Genomic DNA, 23,721 nt, shown 5'->3' on the forward strand with positions numbered 1-23,721 from the left:
TTTCACTATGTTAGCCAGGATGGTCTTGATCTCCTGACCTCGTGATCCGCCTGCCTCAGTCTCCCAAAGTGCTGGGATTACAGGTGTCAGCCACCACGCCCAACAAGAAAACAGTATTTAAAAAATTTAAAAATCATATAATCTAGATACTAAATCAGCTGCTGAACTGCTGGCCTGGGTACTCACTATTGTGATCTTTAAAATAGCTCATTTGTTCATTTATTGGTTATCTACCATGTGCCAGACAGTGGCACAGCCACAAGAATGGATTTTTTTCTAACTCTGTGAGCTCTGGACATCATATACTATCTAGATACCATTTAATTTCTAAGTATCAGTAGCCTGCATGGTCAATGCCTGGCACAAAGAAATGTTTGACACTGATGCTGATAATGGTGGTGGTAAAAGTAATAACAACAATAGCAGCAGCAACAGCAACCCCCATTTACCGAAAGTTTCCTATGTCCCATGTACCAGTTAAGCACATTATATACATGATCTCACTGAATCTTCACAACACTTTCAGGTAAATATTATCCCAGTTGTTAGGACCTACAATGCTGGGTTTCTGAAAAAGACACTCTGAAGTTTTCTAGTGAACAGTTTCCTCTGGAACTTACTTTTGATTTACTGTGTCGTATAAGGGCAGACAGCAGTCTGTTTGACTCCCCCATCACACCAGCATGATCTTTGGCTTCACACCATTCCACCAAACGCTCCACTAACTTAACATTCTTTCCCAGTTGTTCAGCAGCTTCTGCTATAGGAAAGAAGGCAAACCAAGGAATGAATCACTAACAGACAATCAGGTGAAATAATTCGTACAGATTTAAGGTGTGAAGGACGTCTAAAAAAACACAGCACAACAATTTCATTAAAGCTAGAACTGCAAATATTCCTTATGTGATGGGCTATTTGCCTTTTTCTATAACATTGTGAAATTTTATAGAAAATACAAAACCAGACTTTTTTGGTTAAGCCTGCTAGTCTGTTAGTGCTCTGGCGGACTATAATGCAGGGTTCTTAGAAGAACTCTAGGCAATCAATATAGAAAGGGGTTTAGAATTTAGAAATAAGTAAATAAACATAATTCATTCCTAGGAGTGGTTCTGACTGCTGTTTCTGCAAATAGAAAAATGCTCTCCCTGTCTGCATGACAAACTTAAAATTTTTGACTGTCACAGTAATGAAATTTGATTTCAAAGGCAAGGTAAGAATGGGTATAGAATGCCAAAACACAACCCCCACTCCCCCACCACCACCGAAAGTGATTAATAAAGCAACCTAAAACCAGGACTATAAGTACTAATAAGGAGAGATATGGTATAATTTCTATTTAAAGTCAATTATAGGCTGGGCGTGGTGGCTCACACCTGTAATCCCAGCACTTTGGGAGGCTGAAGTGGGTGGATCGCTTGAGGCCAGGAGTTCAAGAGCAGCCTGAGCAACAAGCCCCATGTCTAGTGAAATTCCAAAAACAATTAGCCAGGAGTTGTGGAGCACGCCTGTAATCCTAGCTACTCAGGAGGCTGAGGCAGGAAAATTACTTGAACCCAGGAGGTGGAAGATGCAGTGAGCTGAGGTTGCACCACTGCACTCCAGCCTGGGTGACAGAACAAGACTCTGTCTCAAAAATAAATTAATTAATTAATATTTATAAATAAATAATTATAACAAGCACAAAAATTAACAAATGGAGTTCCAAAACCAACTTTTACATCTTTTATTTGCTATTTTTTATGATTATATAATCCCGAAAGCTAAAAACAGGTCCTTTTTCAACTAGAGATACATTAAGACTATCATATGAAAAATACAAGTTGGGGAAAACATTTCTTTTACCTTGTGCATCTATTAACATTCTTAATGTTCCCAGAAGTTTGAACTGAACAGGAGGCATTTCAGATTTAAGAAATTTCAAAACTGCCTCTGTGACCCCAGCTGATAACATCTTTGCTTTATTTATAACTGGAGAAAAAGAGAGACTATGGTTAAAATGGTATTAGCATTCCTGTTGATAAACATTCAATTCAATATAGGTTTATTGAGTGTCTTTAAGATCCATGTTATATTTTTCCATTTACAAACAATCCTGTCACTTTTTTGTCAATTTTAAGAATGGAATTCAGTTGTTTATGTGTGTGTCCGTATCCTATTTGTGTATAAGCGGATAACAGACAATATAACAATTTTTATGACAGTATCATGGCTTTTTAAACCCAATCCAAAACATTTACTTACACAGTTTGTAAAGGAAATCTGAAAATGTTACCCTCTTACAACAAAAAGCACAATTCCATTTTTGATCCAACTGTGTTAATATAAATGTTATAGACATTAATAAATGTTACTATCCTACATAAACCAAATGAATTCAAATGGATTGGATCATCATGTAATTGTACTATTTCATCTAACCAGAAATTTATTTTTAGAAAGTAGAATAAAAGAATAGTTTTAACTATCTTTTGTTGTATTTTCCATAATACAACAGAAGTGATTTCATGACTTCCAAAGGCTCATTAAGGCTATTTTAAAAAAATTGTACATCTGCTTATAGAAAAACAACAACTGAAAGTCATTTTTGAGTGGACTCTGTTAATTGATGTCATTATTCTACCTCAACTAAAGATGCTTAAGGCCTGGTGCAGTAGCTCTCACCTGTAATCCCAGCACTTTAGGAGGCCAAGGTGGGTGGACTGCTTGAGCCCAGGAGTTCAAGACCAGCCTAGGCAACATAGTGAGATCCTGTTTCTACCAAAAAAAAAAATCAGCTGGGCATGGTGGCACATGCCTGTAGTCCCTGTTACTCAGGAGGCTGAGGTGGGAGGATAACTTGAGCCCAGAAGGTAGAGGCTGTGCTGAGCCAGGATTGCGTCACTGCACTCTAGCCTGGCTGACAGAGTGAGACCCCTAACTCAAACTTATAAAAGCTTAACTGCACAACATGATGAAAATCTAAGAGTTCACAAAAGGTAACAGGATATCTGAATGAAGGCAAAGATCATTCTTGTACAGTCTCACAAAACTTATTTAACATATGATCTCCATTTATTAGCATGAAAAAATGTGAACAATGTGAAGACTTTTTTTTTTTTTTAAATTTTCTTCATCAGAGCAGGTTCACAAATCACATACAGTAAATAGCTTCCCCAAATGATGGCTTTTATTTTGTACATAGCTGCCTTCTATTCTTAAGTCTTACCTGGAATGGCCAGGTTTCTGAGGGCACTTAGTGCTGCATGCTGTACCGTTACATTTCCATCTTCTACATGTCTGTCCAGTAAATCCATAAGTTTTTCTACAATCCCACTGTCTACCATATGAATACAATTTCCATCTGAAAAAAAAAACACACATCTTTTTCTTCCTCTTTAAAATATCTATAAATACTTTATAATACTGATGTCTGGCTATTATCTACATTAGGGAAAATGGAGCTATACAAGAAAATGAATTCCAAATCTTTCTCCCATCAGATTTATAGGTTTTTCTGTTTACTGAGTGAGAAGTATTAAAAAAAATCTTAAACTAGATAAAAGTTTTAAAATCAGAAAACTACCAGAAAAATCTTTAGTTTAGAGCCAGATAATATATCAGAAGTAGAAACATATGGTTAGAATGTCCAATATTTTTCATTTATTGTGATGTATGCTTGTGTTCTCCCAATGTTACAGTGATAGTATTCTACCTTTTGCTATCATGGCTGATACCTAAATTATTTTTCAAATATTTACAAAGCAGAGAGAATATTATAATGAACCACTATTCACCCCATATCTAGTTTCAATAATTATCCATATTATGCCACTCTTACCTCCATAATTTGGGAGTCACTCCCAAAAAGGAGGAGTAAAAATGGAGCAAGTAAGCCATTATGATATAATATATACCAACAGTTCGTATTGGAAGATGATTAAACTAAAAAGAAAAATAAACTGTATTTCCTAGACATAGTATATTTCATGAGGAACGTAAGAATGAGTTTCTGGACTGTATTTGAGTTTTTTAGTAGGGCCAGGTTTCATAAACATAGAAGTCTGGTGCCCCCTGAAACATTATTAAACTAAATTAAACATTCTACATGAAGCCAGGGGATTATTCATACTTAAGTTTTATGGGCATACAAGTATATAAGTTGAGGCACAATAATCCTAGAATGAATACTCAGATAATTAGATCCAAAATAAAATCACTAGGCAAAAGAAAGCAGATGTATACTAGAATGGGATTCAAACTTACTAAGCTCTGAAGTGCCAAGTATTCAAAAGAAGCACTTCATGATCTTTAAACTATTAGAATTTAGTTGAATTGCATAAAATGTGTAATTTGTTAGGAATGTCACTATAAGTATTTCAGATTTCTGAGAAATTAAGTTAGCAGCATATATACATATTACAAACTTCTAAACTGTTCCAGTTTTAGTATATGTGATGGCAAAGCAAAAATAAACAAATATAGAGTATTTGACTAACAAAGGAGGAACTAATATGCTTACCATTTCTGGCAAAATTTGCAATTGCCAATGCTCCAGCAAGCTGTAGCTGGTGGTTATTTGATGGAATCCAAGAGAGTACCCTTTGAAATACACTACCTTTTCCTCCTTCAAATAACTTCTGCATGGATTCATCTGGAGGTAAATGAAACGAATAGTTAAGCAAGAGAAAAATAACTAGGAGTAACAAATTAATATTCTTAGGTGAATATCCAACTGGGAAACTCATACCTCACAAACTGTTACATTCATAATGGGAAAAGTAATGATTCTTTTTATAATAAACTTTTAATAGATACTAGACAATAGAGTCTAGCATTTTTCTAGTCCAAGTCTCAGGGAGCCATCTAGCTTTTCTTTAGTCCCTTGGTGCCAAAGCTATCTTTTCTATGTGACAGCTCTTCAAATATTGGAAGATAGTGAAGACACTTCTTTTTCAGGTTCATTATGTCTGGTTCTATCAATGACATATTTAAGATGTCAAAATCATCACCTCAACAGCAGGTGAGATAGGAATATGAGAAAATGCCTAGGGTAGTATTTACAGAAGAGACAATAAATTAAAAAAAAAATCTGACAACTACATTCTTTGGCTGGCATAAATTACAACTCACCTCCAAGAAGTAATAAAACCATGAGATCTGAACCAGTTTTGAGCTCAGTAATATCATCTTCTTTGTCACTATCCACTTTTTGCTGAACAATCTCTAGTAGACACTCTACTAGGCCTGCTTCAACCAGCTGTAGTTTAATAGCATCTAAAGAACAATGTGAACAAAATAATCAAACTTTGAGATAAAATAGGAGCTCTGGTATAAGCAATCCATTATAAAGAATTGTAAGAAACTAAGAGGGCCGGGCATGGTGGCTCACGCCTGTAATCCCAGCACTTTGGGAGGCCAAGACGGGCGGATAACAAGGTCAGGAGATCGAGACCATCCTGCCTACACTGTGAAACCCTGTCTCTACTAAAAATACAAAAAAAAAATTAGCCAGGCGCGGTGGCTCACGCCTGTAATCTCCACACTTTGGGACGCTGAGGGGGGCAGATCACGAGGTCAGGAGATTGAGATGAGACCATCCTGGCTAACACAGTGAAACCCCGTCTCTACTAAAAATACAAAAAAATTAGCCAGGTGCCACTGCACTCCAGCCTGGGCGACAGTGAGACTCCGTCTCAAAAACAAAAAAAAACAATAAAAAAATTAGCTGGGTGCAGTGGTGGGCGCCTGTAGTCCCAGCTACTCGGGAGGCTGAGGCAGGAGAACAGCGTGAATCCAGGAGGCGGAACTTGTAGTGAGCAGAGATTGTGCCACTGCACTCCAGCCTGGGCAATAGAGCGAGACTCCGTCTCAAAAAAAAAAAAACTAAAAAAATGCATGATTTAGATAATACATTTTTGAAACTCAAATCTTCAAAGTAAACTATCTTGACAGTTCAGTTTAAATATACAAAAAACTTTATTTCATGTTTCCATTTGAAATTGTCACATTTTTCACGATGTCTTGCAGCATCTAAACAAACTGATACTCAGCTCTGAAAGCAACTAGTATCACTCTACTATTACTCTAGATATCATGCTCATGTTTAAAGGGCAAGCTATAAAATAGTATAAAATAGGGTTGGGCATGGTGGCTCACACTTGTAATCCCAGTGCTTTGGGAGGCCAAGGCAGGAAGATTGCTTGAGGCCACGAGTTCAAGGTTACAGTAAGCTATGACTGTGCCACTGCACTCCAGTCTGGGCAACAGAGTGAGACCCTGTCTATAAAAATAAATTAAATAAATAAATAAAATCATATTTTTAAAAAGGGCTTCAGGTTTTCATTGATTTAAAGCTTTCTTGGGCGATGGGTACATGGTGGTTTACTAAATGCTATTCCTGAATACGTTTCAAAATGTTCATAATAAAAGTTAAAAGAAAAAAATAACCTTGAACCTTTCTGATGGCTAAACATAACATAAGGTATTTTAGAGACAGAATTTACATCCCAATTATATTTTTAAAACTGATCTTCATAGGAAACTCCACCCCCACATCAACACTTTTTATTATACTTCTAATATCTTTAAGTATTCTTTCATTATAACGCTTATTTCATTGAAGAGCTTATATTTGCCTCCATATCTGTCTCCATCTATCTCCTGAGCAGATATATGTTGTGGGAAGTCAGGGACCCCAAATGGAGGGACCGGCTGGAGCCGTGGCAGAAAAACATAAATTATGAAGATTTCATGGACATTTATCAGTTCCCAAATAATACTCATAATTTCTTATGCCTGTCTTTACTTTAATCTCTTAATCCTGTTATCTTTGTAAGCTGAGAATGTACATCACCTCAGGACCACTCTTGTACAAATTGATTGTATAACACGTGTGCTTGAACAATATGAAATCTGATTGTAAAACATGGGTGTTTGAACAATATGATATCAGTGCACCTTGAAAACAAACAGAATAACAGCGATTTTACAGAACAAGAGAAGACAACCAAAGGTCTGCCTGCCTGCAGGGTCGGGCAGAATAGAGCCATATTTTTCTTCTTGCAGACAGCCTATAAACGGATGTGCAAGCAGGAGAGATATCGCTGAATTCTTTTCTCAGCAAGGAATATTAATAATACCCTGGGGAAGGAATTGCATTCCTTGGGGGAGGTCTATAAATGGCCGCTCTGGGAGTATCTGTCTTATGCGGCTGAGATAAGGACTGAAATATGCCCTGGTCTCCTGCAGTACCCTCAGGCTTATTAGGGTGTGGAAAAGATCTCGCCCTGGTAAATTTGAGGTCAGACCGGTTCTCTGCTCTCGAACGCTGTTTTCTGTTGTTTAAGATGTTTATCAAGACAATACGTGCACAGCCGAACATAGACCCTCATCAGTAATTCTAATTTTGCCCTTTGCCTTGTGATCTTTGCTTTGCCCTTGCCTTGTGATCTTTATTGCCCTGTAAAACATGTGATCTTTGTGACCTACTCCCTGTACACTCCCTCCCCTTTTGAAATCCCTAATAAAAACTTGCTGGTTTTGTGGCTCAGGGGACATCACAGACCTAATGATATGTGATGTCACCCCCAGAGGCCCAGCTGTAAAATTCCTCTCTTTGTACTCTTTCTGTATTTCTCAGACTGGCTGACACTTAGGGAAAACAGAACCTACATTGAAATATTGGGGGCTGGTTCCGATAGATATACTTTACTCATCTTTGTATTTTAACCTAAACTGGCCTATCTAAATGCTTTGTGCGTACTTGATACTCCTTAAGATAAATGCTAGTCAACTGACCTGAAAAATACATTTGCAACACAAATTTTTTGTTTGAGACAGCGTCTCGCTCTGTTGTCCAGGCTGGAGTGCAGTGGTATGATCATAGCTCACTGCATCCTTGAACTCCTGGGCTCAAGCAATCCTCCTATCTCAGCCTCCTGAGTAGCTGGGACTAAAAGTGCATGCCACCATGCCTGGCTAATTTTTAAACTTTTTTTGTAGAGACAGGGTCTCACTATGTTGCCTAGGCTGGTCCTGAACTCCTGGCCTCAAGCAATCTTCCTGCCTTGGCCTCCTAAAGTGCTAGGATTACAGGCATGAGCCACTGTACCTGGCCAGAAATTTTTAAATTTAAATTTTATTTTTTTAGTTGGATTTTATTTTAGTCATTGGTTTCCCTAAGCTGTATATGCATCCATATATGGCAATGGCAGCTTCAGCTTATCATTTAGGAAAAATAAAGACTTTTAAAAATAAATACTTAAGACTTTCAGGCAATTTTAATGTGTTAAAATTTGGCTTTTTTGAATCACTAGGATCACTGATCTTCTTTTGAATATTATCTCAGAATACACAGAGTATTCAACCTGGAATATTTCTTTAAAAGGTATACTTGCACTGCGCCATGCTAAAAGTAGGGCATTTCCTTGGTTACAGAATGCTAGGGCTAGAGATGTGTGGTGACTAGAATTAAAAACTATGATGAAAAAGCCTTAAAAATACTAAAATCCTTGAACTATACAAATCCCAACTTCTAATGCTGAAATCACTCTCCTTCGTGTACTGAGAAAATTAAGGATGATACATGCAAAGAATTAGTCCAAAAACAAGCCTTCAATGGTACCATTCTATCCATTGTGCAATTATAAAACAGATGTGAAGGCAGAGGGGGAAACAGTAATAAATATAAACACACTGTGATTTTGAAATACTGCAAGGAAAGTTATGGGTAATTTTATGGTGTAAAATTGACTGAATGTCACAGTAAAGTTTTTACTTTGCCAAAACACCAATGAGATGAAAAACAAATTTCTCCCTAAAAAATAGGACCTAAGACATTTAAGAAATTTTAAATGTGTCAATATTGTAGTTTTAAATTTTTAATTAATTATTTTTTTTGAGACAGGGTCTTGCTGTGTTGCCCAGGCTGGTCTTGAACTCCTGGCTCAAGCAATCCTCCTGCCTTGGCCTCTGAAAGTGCTGGAATTACAGGCATAAGCCATCATGCCCAGCCTAAATGTGTCAATGTTAAAGTTTACAGATAATCTCTTCTCACAATTTGACTGAAATCAAACACTTGAAAACAAATATATAGGAGGCTTACACTACCTTAATTAGGATTAGCAAGACATTCTGCCAAAGTAGACAGCCCAGCACATTTACCAAAACCATTCTGTCTACAGACATGTATCTTTATCACCACTGTTTACACACTTATGTATGAATGTACACTGGTATGTATCATGTACGCATCATATATAGGTATTTTAAAACTTTTTTTAAAGAGTGAAAGAAAACCACAAATGCAGAGAAGTACATAAAATATGCAAGTTAAGTTTAATATATTATTAGAAAGCAAATAACCATGTATCTATCACCTAGATCAAGAAATTCATTGCCAACAACTCAGGAAGCCTATCTCTGCATTTCTGTTTCTGATGACAAACCCCTTCCTTCATTCGTCTCAAATCATCCTGATTATTATGGTAATCACTTCTATACTTTCATCGTTTTACCAAGTAAATAATCATTCCTAAAAACTACAGTTTAGTTTTACTTTTTGTTTTTAACTTTATATAAATTGAATCATACAATACGTATTTTTCAGTGTTGGCTTTTTCCTTTCAACACTATGAGATTCATCCACAGTAATGGTTACAGCTGTCTTCATTCTTTTTCATAACTCTATATTTTTCCATTATATTAATATCCTATGATTTGTTCATTCTACTGTTACTGGATTTTGGTTGTTTCCAATTTTTCATTATAAATAATGCTGCTTTGAACATTCCTGTAACAGCTCCTGGTGTACATGTGCACAAGCTTCTGGGTATACTTCTAAGAGCAGAATTGTTGGATCTATTGCTTCAACTTCAATAGATACTACTTCCCAATTGTACCAATTTACACTCCCACTGTTCCACACCCTCATCAACAGTTGGTTTATGAGACCTTCCAGTGGGTGTATAGTGGTATTTTATTGTGGTTTTATTTTGTGTTACCTAAGAGTGAACATTTTCATATCTATATTAAGTCGGTTGGACTTAATATAAATTAAATCTTTTGTCAAGTGCTTATTCAAATGTTTTCCACATTTTCCCACTGGGTTTTCTACATTTTTCTTAATGATTTGTAAGAGTTTTTATACACTGTATACAACTCTGTCAGTTATGTGTTATAACTATATTCTCTCATCCAGTCTTGCTTTTCACTCTTAATGGTGTCTTTAAAAAAAAGAGTTTTAACTTTTATTTATTTGTTGTTGGTAGAGATGAGGCCTCACTATGTTGCTCAGGCTGGTCTCAAACTCCTGGTCTCAAGTGATCCTCTTGTCTTGCCCTCCCAAAGCCATTAGGATTACAGTCATGAGCCACCAGGCCAGCCGAAGTTTTTACTTTTAAAGTAACCAATGTATCAATTTTTTCCTTTATGATTAGAGCTTTTTGTGATCTAAGAAAAGTATTTCAAGGCCATGATGATATTCTCCTAGCTTACATTTTAAGATAAACCCTCTGAAGTTTTAACTTTCACATTTAGATCAATCTATCTGGAATTGATTTTTTATATACTTTTTAATAGTCCAGAAGCCTTTTATCTTGAAAACACCTATTATGCCATGAATTCATAGGGAAGAGGCTCCAGCAGCTCAGGGCCCCTTCTGTTTGTTCTCACAAAGTGCGCTTCTCTAGGTGGAACAGGCTGTTGCTTCAGTTGAACTCAGGTACCTTTCTCTTTGGCTTCCTTCTTTTTCTTTTCCTAACTTTCCTTCAAGTGTTTCAGGGAGGTATCTTGGCTCTTGAGTGCTTAATATGCTCATTATACACATTAATTATTTTGGCAACAATCTTGCCCTTAACTTGTTTGTTTACAACAACACCAATACCATGCCGGGTAACATCACAGACTCTTTTGGTTTTCCATGGTAAAATTTGTGGGGCATTCCTTTTTTGAACGGGATGCATTCCTCTGATGTCTACAATATCACCTTTCCTGCAGATTTGAACGTTATGTGGCTAAAGGGACAACTCCATATTTTCTAAAAGGCCTAGAGAATACATACCAGATGCTTCTCTTTCCCTTTGTGTTCATTATTTTGTTAAATTACTGGAAGGTGGCAGTTCCAGCTAAAAAGGCTATCCAACATATTTTTTGTATTTTATTTTCTGTTTTTTCTTTTTTGGTATATAGAAATTCTTCTTTGTTTTTTGGCAGTAACCTAACAAAATTCTGATTTAAAAAAAATGATCTATAAAACTGATCTATAGATTCTTTTGAATTAAATATGCATAATCACATAATAAATGAATGAGAGTTTTATTGCTTTCTTTATCTTAATTTTTTTTCTTTTATTCTCTTTAATGCACTGGATACTTCTTACAATATTAAATGGAAGTGGGGATGAGCCTTCTTGTCCCAATCTCAAAGCAAATGCTTTTTTATTTCACCATTGAGTGTGATGTTTTCTTCAGCCTTCTCATAGATATCTTTTTCAGATTGAAGACCTTCCTAGTCCTGTTTTCCTAAGAGTTTTAAAAATAATGAATGAATACCTAATTTTATGAAAAGCTCTTTTTTTAAAAATCTGAGAAGATCATGGTTTCTCCCCTTAAATATTTTAAGGTGATGAATTATACTGGTTGCATTTCAAATATTAAATTGTGTTACACTTTCAGAATAAATGCAATTTGGTGTGATTAATTTTTTAATATATTACTAGAGTACATTTGCTAAATTTTAGGAGGAATTTTGGATCTATGTTCATGGTGAGACTAGCCTTTAATTTTCATTCATGTATTATCTTTGTTGGGATTTGGTGTAAAGGTTTCATTAGCCTCATTAAAATAATTGGTAAGTATATTTCCTTTTCCTATTCTCTGGAACAATTTTTAAGGTAAGATTACTCATCTTTTCTATTCTTGTATCAGTCATACTTTAAAATATATTGGCATCAGGCCAGGCACGGTGGCTCATGCCTGTAATCCCAGTACTTTGGGAGGCCGAGGCAGGTGGATCACCTGAGGTCAGGAGTTTGAGATCAGCCTGGGCAACATGGTGAAACCTCGTGTCTACTAAAAATAAAAATAAAAAAATTAGCCAGGCGTGGTGGGAGGCGCCTGTAATCCCACCTACTTGGGAAGCCGAGGCAGGAGAATTGCTTGAACCTCAGAGGTGGAGGTTGCATCCCAGGTGGAGGCTGCAGTGAGCCGAGATGGTGCCACTGCACTCCAGCCTGGGTGACAGAGTGAGACTCCATCTCGAGAAAAAAAAAAAAAAAAAAAAACATATATATATATGCATCAAATTGTTCATAATATCCTCTTCATAGCTGTAAGACCTGCGGTAAGGTCTCCTCCTCTTGCATTCTTAATTTTGGTTAATTATGCTTTCTCTTTTCATTATTAATCTCACTAAGGGTTTACCAATTCCACTGTCTTTTCAGACTCAACTGTAGCAATTATATGTTCGTGTTGCACTGTATGTTTTCCATTTTATTTCAGCTCTTTACATTTCCTTCCTTCTGCTTATCATTATTTTTTAAAAATTCCAATAGCTTTAGTGGTACAAGTGGTTTTTGGTTACATGGATGAACTGTATAGTGGCAAAGTCCAGGATTTTAGGGCATCTGTCATCTGAATAGTGTACACTGTACCCAATATGCAGTTTTTTACCCCTCACCCCCTCATCTCACCCCCTCCCTCCTCCTGTCTCCAGAGTCCATTCTATCCACTCTCTATGCCTTTGTGTACACAGAGCGTAGCTCCCACTTGTGAGAATAGGTGGCATTTGGTTACTTCACTTAGAATTAATGTCCTCTAGTTCCATTTAAGTTGCTGCAAAAGATATTATTTCATTCTTTTTTACAGCTGAGTAGTATTCCATGGTATGTGTGTGTGTGTGTGTATACACACCCCATTTTCTTTATCCACTCATCCACTGATGGACACTTAGGTTGATTCCCTATCTTTTCTTCTGCTTTTTAAAATAATATAAATTACTCGTGGATTTTGTTAACATTGTTGTATTTTATTCTAGTTAACTACTTAAAAAAATTTTTTTTGTAGATTTAGGGAGTACAAGTGCAGATTAACAAAATTAATAGACCACTAGCTAGATTAACAACAAAAAAAGAGAAGATTCAAATAAGTACAATCAGAAACAATAAAAGTGACATTATAGCTGCTACCACAGAAATACAAAAGATTATCAGAGACTACTATGAGCATATTCACACAAATTGGAAGATGAGGGTTGAAAAATTACCTTTTGGTTTTTTGGGTTTATATTTTCTTTCCCCTAAACTCCTGAGATGAATACTGAGCTCATTGATTTTAGTTCTTTTCCTTTTCTAATATAAGCATTTAGAGCAAAAAATTTCCCTCTGAATAGGGCTTAACACGTAAGATTTGAGATATAGTATTTTCATTTTCACTACTAGAAAAATTTCTAATTTCCATTACAATTCTTTTTTGACCTCTGAGGTATGGGAAGTATATTTCTTACCATGTAAACATACAGCGATTTCCTGGTTTTCTTTTTATAATTGGTTACTAGACAACTCACTTAGGTCAAAGCAATACTTTGTATGATAGCAATCTTTTGAAATTTCTTTCTTTCATGACAAGTATACATGTTCTTAAATGTTTCATATGTACTTGAAAGAGCTCTGTAGTTGAAGTGTTCTAAAATAGGTCCATTAAATCAATTGTCTTAATCATTTTCAAATTTTCTATAACCTTATTCTTCTATCTTATTCTATAAATTATTGAAACAGGTATTAAAATTTCTCACAATATTTGTGGATTTGTCTGTTTCTCTTCATAGTTCTGAACGTTTTTGCTCCGTATGTTTTGGGATAATGTATAATGGTTATTTTTTTTCTAGGTAAATTGGACCTTTTATTACTAAAGTCACCCTCTTTATCTCTAGCAAGTCTTTTCATCTTAAAATCTATTTTACTTGATATTAATATAACTACCCCAGCCTTCTTTAGGTTTCACTGGTATATTTTTTTCCATCCTGTTATTCTCAATCTTTTAAATCTCATATTTAATAAGTATTGCTTAAGCAGTATAGTTTATTTTAAAACACAAGTGACAAATGGTCTTTTAATTAGAGCATTTAGGTCACATTTAACGTAATTACTGAAATACTGTGTCTTAAAACTGTATTTTTATGCTTCATTTGTCCTCTATGATTCATGTTCCTTTTTCTTTGCTCTTTTTTCTTGTTTTGCATTACTAGGGTATTAAAAAATCTTTCCATAAGTCCCTTCCATTTGTTTGGTAGCTATATATGATTTTTAAAAATTACTTTAGTAGTCACCTTAAAAGTTGAAGTGACTAAATAACCAGAGTCTTCCAGGTAACACAAGTGTCTTAGGACTCTAACTCCTTTTACCTTTCTTCTTATTTATATGCTCAGTTTGTGGTATATTTTAAATCATATAAATGTACATTGTAAACTTCACAATAAGTTATTTTTTTAATATATTCAATGTTCATAAGATTTACCTACATATCTACCGGTTTTTTTGGTCTTTATTCTCCCCTGCATCTATATCATCTTCCTTCTGACAAACCACATTTATAACATCTGGCTTTCATTGTTGCTGTTGAGAATGTAGCTGTCAGCCAAACTGTTGTTACTTTGAAGATAATGATTTTGGTCATTGGTTTTCTACATTTTCAGTATGAGGCATCTAGATGTGGATTATTTTTTGTTTATCATATTTTGGGTTCAAAGGGCTTCTTGGATCTTTGCATTTTTCATAATTTCTGATAAATTCACTGCCAAAATTTCTTCAAATATTGCCTCTGCACACTCCCCTCCCCACTTTCTCTACTCTCCTTTTGGGACTCCAAAAAATGCATATGAGAATGTCTCACTTTATCCTCTGACCTCTTATTCTCTTTTATGTAAATGGGTCCTTCTTTCCTTTTAGTTCATATTGGATTTCTTTCCAACCCATTTTCCAGTTCACTAGTTCTTTAATTCAACAGTATCTATTAAATCTGCTATTAAACCACCCACTGGATTCTTAATTTTGGTTGTATTTTTCAATTCAGAAATTTCCATTTATTTCATTCTTAAATCTGCTGTGTCACTTTTTAAAAATAGTTTTTAGTTTCCTTCTAAATTATTTAAGCTTGCGTTTACCTCTTTGAATAAGCACACCTGTTTTTAATCAGTGTCTAATAATTCCAGTATCTGAAGATTTGCTGCCTACTCTTGCTTACAGTATGTTTTGTCTCATGTATTAATATCTGATCCTCTTTGAGTACGTGCTAGACATTATATTTGAAAAATTACTAATATGGAATGGTTTGTTTCTTCTGATTCATTCTTATTTCTACGATACATCTCTTAAGATTTTTGTGCCCAAAGAAGAGAGTGATTAACCAGTATCTTCACTGTTGGCAGGACTGAGACTCCAACTTTTATCCCCTTTGCCTTACAAGTGTATAGAAGTAGAGCTCAGCCTCTCAGCTGCCTTTTCCAGAATGGCACAAGAATGTGTTAGCTACAGAAGTATCTTTTCTAAGATTTTAAAATCAAAGGAACCTGGAAAGTTGCTTTGGCCAATGTAGATATAGCTATGGAGTAGATAACATAGCTAAAGTCAGAGATATGCAAAATAAAACATATCACTAATAAAGAATGGTTTTGAGTCAAATGGCTGGCAAACAATATTAGGAAAAAAATTTAAAGTATATATGATCAAAAATCCAAATGTGCATTTAAGTTTCTCACCATTTTCTGCCAATGGAGCAAGAACTTCAAAAATCATTTCTCTCTTATCGTGTTCTATTTGTTTCTTGAAGAGTTTTACTAGCTCTTCAGCAATGTTTGTACTGGCAAACTGTTCTTTACTTGACTCTGTAAAATAAAAAAGAAAAACTTAAACCAAATTAAGTCCAGAAACTGTTTTCTAATACTTTCAATACTTGGTCATTTTGTACCATTACTGATAAATACAAATACTCTTCAAATATGGGAACAATCAAATCCATTTTTAATGTCCCTGAAAAGGAAAAATGTCTAAGGCTTTAGAGAAGATGTTCTGACCCAATTATATTTGGGCTATAAAAAAAGGTTCTCTAGCATAACATATAGGTAACCACAGCAACAATAAAATTACTAAGTCATAAATTCATAGTTTTAAGGATTTTAGTCAAAGAAAAGTTTCTCATAACATATTCTATATGGATGAATTAAAGGTGACTTATCTTTAGTATCATTAATGTGGCATGTTTTCTACACTGGTCCTGACATATCTACTATTGAAGACTAATTCTGCATGAGTAATTGGGGTTTCATTCGCTCCTGCCTCTCAGCATCTCCAACCTCTCCTAGAGCCTCACCATTGATCAGCATTTATATATACTTTGGTATTTCTCACATAAAAAAAATTAAAAACACATCCTCCCCCTAGTCCACCTCTATCAACTACCATTCAATCTCATTTTCACTTTTACAAACAAGTTTCTGATAACATTGTTTACATACACTGCCTCTACTCTCTCAACTCACATGCATTACTAAATCTACTAGTTTTGGCCTACCTGCCTCTACACTTAGCAATCTCCTATAATTGTTCCTCCTTTTCCATAAGACCTGTATAAATTCTAGTTCCTTAGGATTCATCCTTTGCTTTACCTTCTCAGTCCTTATTCTCACCTGAGGCTATCTAATTCTCTTCCATAGCACCAAACAGCATCTCTGTGTTAATATTTATACAACATAAATATTTATAACCCTCTTCTGGACATCAGGCTATTTATTTAACTGCCCATTTGACATCTCTACTTGAGTATCTCTCTAGCATTCCAAACTCAATACCAAGAGGGGGCTTTTGACATACTGTGAAATCTTCCTCCTCCAGGGTTCCTCAACTCAGTATATGAACACTCCGTCTATCTGCACAAGCAAAAATCTAGGAGTCATTGCTCATTTGTTATCACTCAACTTCCACATCTAATCAATCACCAAGGTCTGTCAATCTACCTCCAAAATCCAACCCAAATCCATTCCATTTCTCTCCAATTCTCCTCTCAATGTCTTTGGTTGCATTAAGTATCCTATTAATTTTTCTAGAAGTTTCTTTCAGTGAATTCTGACCTAATCTAATATATACTGCTCTCTCTGGTAGCACAGCTGGCATCCTGGGTTCTCTTTATCATTATCTTGATGGATCACTTCTCTCCTTCCTGTACTAGATACCTTGTTATCTATGCCTTTTCTATTTGTTTTGTTTTGATGGCAGCATCCTCCAGCGGCGTCGTGAGAAAGCTACTGTATAATGTGTATGTAGGAGGTAGACATTTTGAAAATATTGTCTGAAAATGCTCTTTCCCACCTAGAGTTGATGCTTTAATTTAAATTAGTCCCTTACCTTACTCTATTACTTTCTCATACTAGCAAATATCATAACTTGTAATTATATGTTAGTTTATTTGCAAACTATTTTAAAAATAAATGTCCATCATACACACTAAACTATAAGCTCCTTGAGGGCAGAGACAGTGCATACTGCTTCAACCACCAGAAACAGTGCACAGAATAGTCCCTGGTATAAAGCAGGTGTCCAAAATGAAGTTATTTATGAGTAACTAAATGAACATGTAAATGAATTATCAGGGTTACACTCTGCTCGCTAGTCTCTGGTAAATCTCTTGTGTTACTATCAAGTAAGAAATACTGCAAATTTAAGAGGAGAAACACATTAATATGGTTAAATACAGTTTTGATCAACATTTTATTACACTGCCTTGGTGCACATTGTCAATGGATCTATTCCAAAATGATAAAAATCCACTCCAAGACTTTGATTCTTTAATGCCACAAAAAACTACGGCTTTAGCTCTTACTTCACATGCCAAGGGGGAAAAAAAGTAAGGGTAGGGTGTCTTTTCCAATAAGATACTGAAACCCTCAGAGATCACATTCAGCAAATGTCAGCACACTCCACCCAAAGAGGAGGTTTCATTTAGAGATGAGGCCGGGCATGGTGGCTCATCCCTGCAATCCCAACACTTTCGGAGTCTGGTGCAGGCAGATCCCTTGAGCCCAGGAGTTTGAGACCAGCCTGGCCAACATGGCAAAACTCCGTCTCTACTAAAAATACAAAAATTAGCCGGGCATGGTGGCATGCACCTATAGTCCCAGCTACTCAGGAGGCTGAGGCACAACAATCACTTAAACCTGAGAGGCAGAGGTGCAGTGAGCAGAGATCATGCCACTGCACTCCAGTCTGGGTGACACAGTGAGACTGTCCCAAAAAGAAAAAAAATAAATAAAAAATAAGTAGAGATGATTTATCCCTGGAACTTTGTTGGTTATTCCCCTGCTTCAGAGAATTGTCCAAGTGAGATGGATTTCAAAAACATAAAATCATAGGTAAAGTATATAGACATCATCATTCATTTAGTTACATGTTCTTACTCTTCTTTAAAATAATAGTGTTGGCACTCTATTCCTTCCAATCCACATTCTTTTCCTCCAAACACTTAATAAAAAGAAACCAAATCATTGTTGCTATGTAACTCAGGCTCTGTTTGCCAGCACAGGAAATTATGCACCATTATTAATACAGGAATTATAGATCAAAATCTGTACTTAACCTGCAGGTGAACAGAGTGAAAAGACAGCATGAAGTATAATTTGGACATTATATCTATCAATAAAGTGCCATGGATCCTCAACAGGACATTGGCAAGAAGCCTCATTTACTAAGGTTTTATTTTTATTAAAACTCTATGAATTTAAAGAGTTAGCCTAATATTATCAGCAGACTCCAGTTTCCTCTCCTCCATTTCTTCTTCCTCACAAGTACATAAAGCTCTTTTAGCTAATTCATACTGTTTACTTACATATTATCTAAATTACATATTTGTACTGCTACTTCATTTAATTGGCATTTCTGATCAAATTTCTACTATGAAAGATGAAGCACTAGTTTTCTTTCTTTCCTGTGTTCATCATACTCTCCATCTTTCTAATTATATGTAATTTTGTTTATATCACCAGTTGTGTTTCAGTAATACACTAATTCATTTTTCCTGGAATAATGTTTTCCTCATTTGCTTAGCTATGTGCTTATTATTAATGCAACTCCAAACACTCCATCAGTTGTTTAATCTTAATACATTCACTTTAGATATTAATCAACTTCATTTCCTGTAAGAACTCTCCCAAGCACCATCCCACCAGTTTTTTGACCTAACCCAACCTGGACTGGTTGCTCCTTAAAAGCACGCCACTTGGGACGATAACATCACCCTAGTACTTGGGATTCCTGTTGGATTTCGTTTTCAGTTCCTATGTAGTTTTTCTTCATTTAAATCTCTTGTTTTGGTGGAACCCAACTTCCAGTGACTTCCAGAGATAAAGTATTTAAGAAATAAATTTTCTGAGATGTTCATGTGTGACAATAACCTTATCATAATCTCACACTTAACTGATAGTATGACAGAGTATAGGATTCTATGTTGGAAGTCATTTTCCCTCAAAAAATAAAAAAGTTTAATTACTTGACAAATAAAAATTGTACATGGGGTACACTGTGATGTTACATATAATGAATAATGAGCAGATCATGGTAATTAGCTTATTCATCATCTCAAGTACTTTTGTATTGGGAACATTCAATATCCTCCCCCTAGCTATTTGAAACTATGTAATATATTATTTGGTATAATTTGGACATTATATCCAACAGAATATAAAAGAACAGAACACTAAAGCTTACTCCTCCTATCTAGCTGTAATTTTGTTTCCTCTGTATCTAATCTTTCCCTATTATCCCTCTTCCTGCTACCTTTCCCAACCTCTAGTATCCTTTTTTTTTTTTTTTTTTTTTTTTTCTTCTATAAAATCAACTTTAAGCTTCCACATGTGTGAGAACATACAGTGTTTAACTTTCTATTCCTGGTTTATTTCCTTTAACATAATGTCTTCCAGTTCCATCCATGTTGTTGCAAAAAAAAACAGGGTTTCATTTTTTGGTGGCTGAATAGTATTCCATTGTATGTGTGTGTGTGTATACATATATATATACACATATATATACACACACATATATATACATATATACACATATATATACACACATACATATATCCATACATACATTTTACCTCTTCATGTATTTAGACACCTAGGTTGATCCCATATCTATTGTGAACAGTGCTGCAGTAAACATGGGTGTGTAATGTTTCTTCAATATACTGACTTCCTTTCCTTTTGATACCCAGAAAGAAGACAGCTGGATCATATAGTAGTTCTATTTGTTTTTTTTAAAAACTGAGATGGAGTCTTGCTCTGTCACCCAAGCTGGAGTGCAGTGGTGTGATCATGGCTCACTGCAACCTGACTCAACATCCTGTGCTGGGGCATCCCACCCCAGCTGCCCAAGTAGCTGGGACTATACACCTGTGCCACCATGCCGGGCTAATTTTTAAATTTTTTGCAGAAATGGTTTCCCTATGTCACCCAGGCTGGTCTCAAACTCCTGGCATCAAGTGATCCTCCCGCCTCAGCCTCCCAAAGTGTTGGGATTACAGGTGTGAGCCACTACATCTGGTCTATTTATGGCTTTTGAGGAACCTCCCTAGTGGCTGTACTAGTTGACACTCCCACAGTGTGAGCTCTTTTTTCTCCACATCCTTACCAGGATGTTAACTTTTGTCTTTTTAATAATAGCCATCCTAACTGGGGTGAGATATGTCATTGTGGTTTTGATTTGCATTTCCCTGAAGATTAGTGATACTGAATATTTCATCATACATTGGTTAGCCATTTTTGTATCTTCTTTTGAGATGTATCTGTTCAGATAATTTGCCCATTTTAAAAATGGGACTGGGGCAGACACAGTGGTTCACGCCTATAGTCCCAGCACTTTGGGAGGCTGAGTCAGGTGGACTGCTTGAGCCCAGGAGTGCAAGACTAGCCTGGGAAGCATGGTAAAACCCTGTCTCTACAAAAAATACAAAAACAAATGGGGCATGATGGTGCACACCTGTAGTCCCAGCTACTTGGGAGGCTAAGGTGGCCACTGCACTCTAGCCTGTGTGACAGAGTGAGACCCTGCTGTTGAGATGTTTGAGTCCCTTGGATATTCTGGAATAAATCCCCAGTTGGATGAATAATTTGCAAGTATTTTCTTCCATTCTGTAGCCTCTCTTTTCACTCTGTTGTTTTCTGTGCTTTGCAAAAGCTTTTTCATTTGATATGATCCTATTTATTTTTGCTTTCATTGCCTGTGCTCTGAAGTCTTATTCATAAACATTTCTTAGACCAATGTCCTGAAGCATTTCTCTGTTGTTTTTGCCTACTAGTTTTATAGTTTGGGTTTTACATGTGGTTCCATGAAAACTTTAAGCTACTTTTTTTTTTTCTATTTCTACAAAAAAGTCATTGGCATTTTGACAGGGACTGCATTGAATCTGTAGATTGCTTTGAATAGTATGACCATTTTAACAATATTAACTCTTCCAATCCATAAGCATGGGATGCCCTTCTAGTTGCTCATATTCTCTTCAGTTTCCCTCATCAGTGTTTTGTAGTTTTCCTTGTAGGTCTTTCACCTCCTTGGTTAAGTTTATTCCTATATGTTTTATAGCTACTGTAAATAGGATTGCCTTCTTGATCTCTTTTTCAGCTAGTTTACTGTTAGTGTGTAGAAATGCTACTGATTTTTGCATGTTGATTTTGTATCCTGCAACATTACTGAATTCATTTTTTGGTTCTAAGAGGTTTTTGGTGGAGTCTATAGGTTTTTCTTGATATAAGATCATGTTTGCAGGCACAATTTGACTTCTTCCTTTCCAACTTTGACACCCTTTATTTCTTCCTTGCCTAACTGATCTGGCTTCCCTGAAAAATTTGAAGGCAACACTGCATTTTCTTCTGGCTGCCAATGTTGTTTTGAGACATATGTCCACGGACTCATGATCTTTTGTATTCAACTTTACTTCCCCCATCCTCTCTAGAAGCTTGTAAGATGTTCTTTGTCCTCAGCATTGTAAAATTTCACATTGATGCGCTATGGTCTGGGTGTATTTTTTCATTCCTTAGGACATTTATTTGACAGATACTTGCAATGTAGGAAATTTTGTATTTCAGTTCTGTGACACTTATTTGGCAATTTCCTCCTCTCTGTTAACTTTTCTAATACTCTTGATCTGATCCTCTTGTATTTTCTCTTTTATTTTCTATCTCCTTTTTTTTTTTTGCTTTACTTGTACAACTATTTCTCCAATTTTTGTCTTTCATCTTAGCAATTGTTCTTAATGCTCAAGCTCTTTTCTGTTCTCCTGAAGAAAAGTGTACTGTTGCTTTTCTCTATTCATCTTCCATGTTAGAGATTGCCCTCACCTTTGAGCTGTCTGCCATTGATGAAGTTAGGAACTAAAAATAATAATAATAAAATAAACTGATTAGGAGCTATGAGTACGAGTAGTCTTGTTGACTGCAAGATTCCCCATAGGGTAATCTGCTGGCCTTTTGTAGAGAACCCTCAATATAAATAACTTTAAGTCTGTGTTCTGGGAAACAAATGGGGCAATAAAACTGTGGTTCTCGGCATTCAGATTTCACTTAATCTGTTTATGGATTGGTACTGTGGTACCTTTTACTTCAATTTAGTGTGATATCCCCCATCAAGAAACCCTCTCTTTTTCGTTATCCTGACAAGAAGCATAGTATTCTCCTTGGATAGGCAAGCGGTAGTCATCACAAGGTGTGAAAAGGGAAAGAGGGTCTAGAAATCTTGATGCCACCAAATCCCAAGCCTTTTGAAGACTGTGAAATGCAAACTGGTTAGTTCTTGGTATCTTATCCAGGATTTAGATGTCAAAGGTTTGATATGTAAGTTATTGCCTTTCTTCCCAGGTCCCAAAATGTTCTTGCACAATCCTCTCTCCTGCTTTTCTTTTTTATTCCCTTTCCTTGAGGTTATTCTTATTTGTTTGCTTTTTGTTTTTAGAGAGTGGGTTGGGGGGAGGTCTCACTATGTTACGCAGGCTGGTCTTGAAATTCCTGCTGCAATCAATCTTCCTGCCTTGGGCTCCCAATCCTTGAGGTCTTAAGCCTTTAAGAAGAAATCTCTTTACCATACAGTTTTAGTTAGTTTCCAACTAAAATTTTAAAACAGGCAAAGTCTCATTCTGTTTATTCCATGTTAAATAAGAATGCATACTTTAAAACCATATTCATGCTACGATTTTAAGTATGAAAAATTATGTAAACACATTCATTGGGACTCGAAGAGAACAAAAAAAAATTCCATGCTTATATTAAAGAGTGTTGGGTTAAAGGCCAATTTCTCTTTAATATTATGTGTACATAAATAACAATCAGGAGGAAAACAATCTTTTTTTCATTATTATGGAAAAAATGAAAACATCTTTAATCCTGTAAAATTTATGAAGCTTAATAAAGCAGAGCTGTATTTTCCTTTCTGTCCCAATTCTGAAATAGATTGCACTTGTTAAATTATTTCCATTTCTTCTTTAAGCTATTACATTTCATCACTAGTCAGCAAAAATACACAAATTTGTTATTTAACACTTTTATTAAAAACACTTTGACAAAAAGTAACTGTAGCATTTAGTAATATGTCATATTCAGAAGCATGTGACATGAATTTTAAGCACTTGATATTTACATGAGTCAATAAAAATACAGTACTTGTTAACAGGCAAGAAAGCTCACTCTGAAAGGAGAAACATTATTCTGGTGCAT

The 23,721-nt window shown here is 35.6% G+C and overlaps 1 protein-coding gene across 6 annotated transcripts in view; it reads right to left on the bottom strand.

The window, feature by feature from the left end:
- The window catches only part of RAP1GDS1 (Rap1 GTPase-GDP dissociation stimulator 1), a 177,367-nt gene that overhangs the window by 24,215 nt on the left and 129,431 nt on the right, over positions 1–23,721 (bottom strand). For 5 of the 6 annotated variants that reach the window (XM_032135840.2, XM_032135619.2, XM_032135773.2 and 2 more), the window contains 6 exons: positions 15,730–15,855; positions 5,110–5,253; positions 4,499–4,630; positions 3,206–3,340; positions 1,843–1,968; positions 621–760 (listed from right to left, as the gene is read on the bottom strand). In XM_032135840.2, the coding sequence (XP_031991731.1) occupies positions 621–760; positions 1,843–1,968; positions 3,206–3,340; positions 4,499–4,630; positions 5,110–5,253; positions 15,730–15,855 (803 nt within the window). The remainder of the gene's footprint in view (positions 1–620; positions 761–1,842; positions 1,969–3,205; positions 3,341–4,498; positions 4,631–5,109; positions 5,254–15,729; positions 15,856–23,721) is intronic. The other variant, XM_032135697.2, reaches the window with a different exon arrangement.

The sequence above is a fragment of the Hylobates moloch genome, unplaced genomic scaffold, assembly GCF_009828535.3.
Source record: "Hylobates moloch isolate HMO894 unplaced genomic scaffold, HMol_V3 SCAFFOLD_2, whole genome shotgun sequence".
NCBI lineage: Eukaryota > Metazoa > Chordata > Mammalia > Primates > Hylobatidae > Hylobates > Hylobates moloch.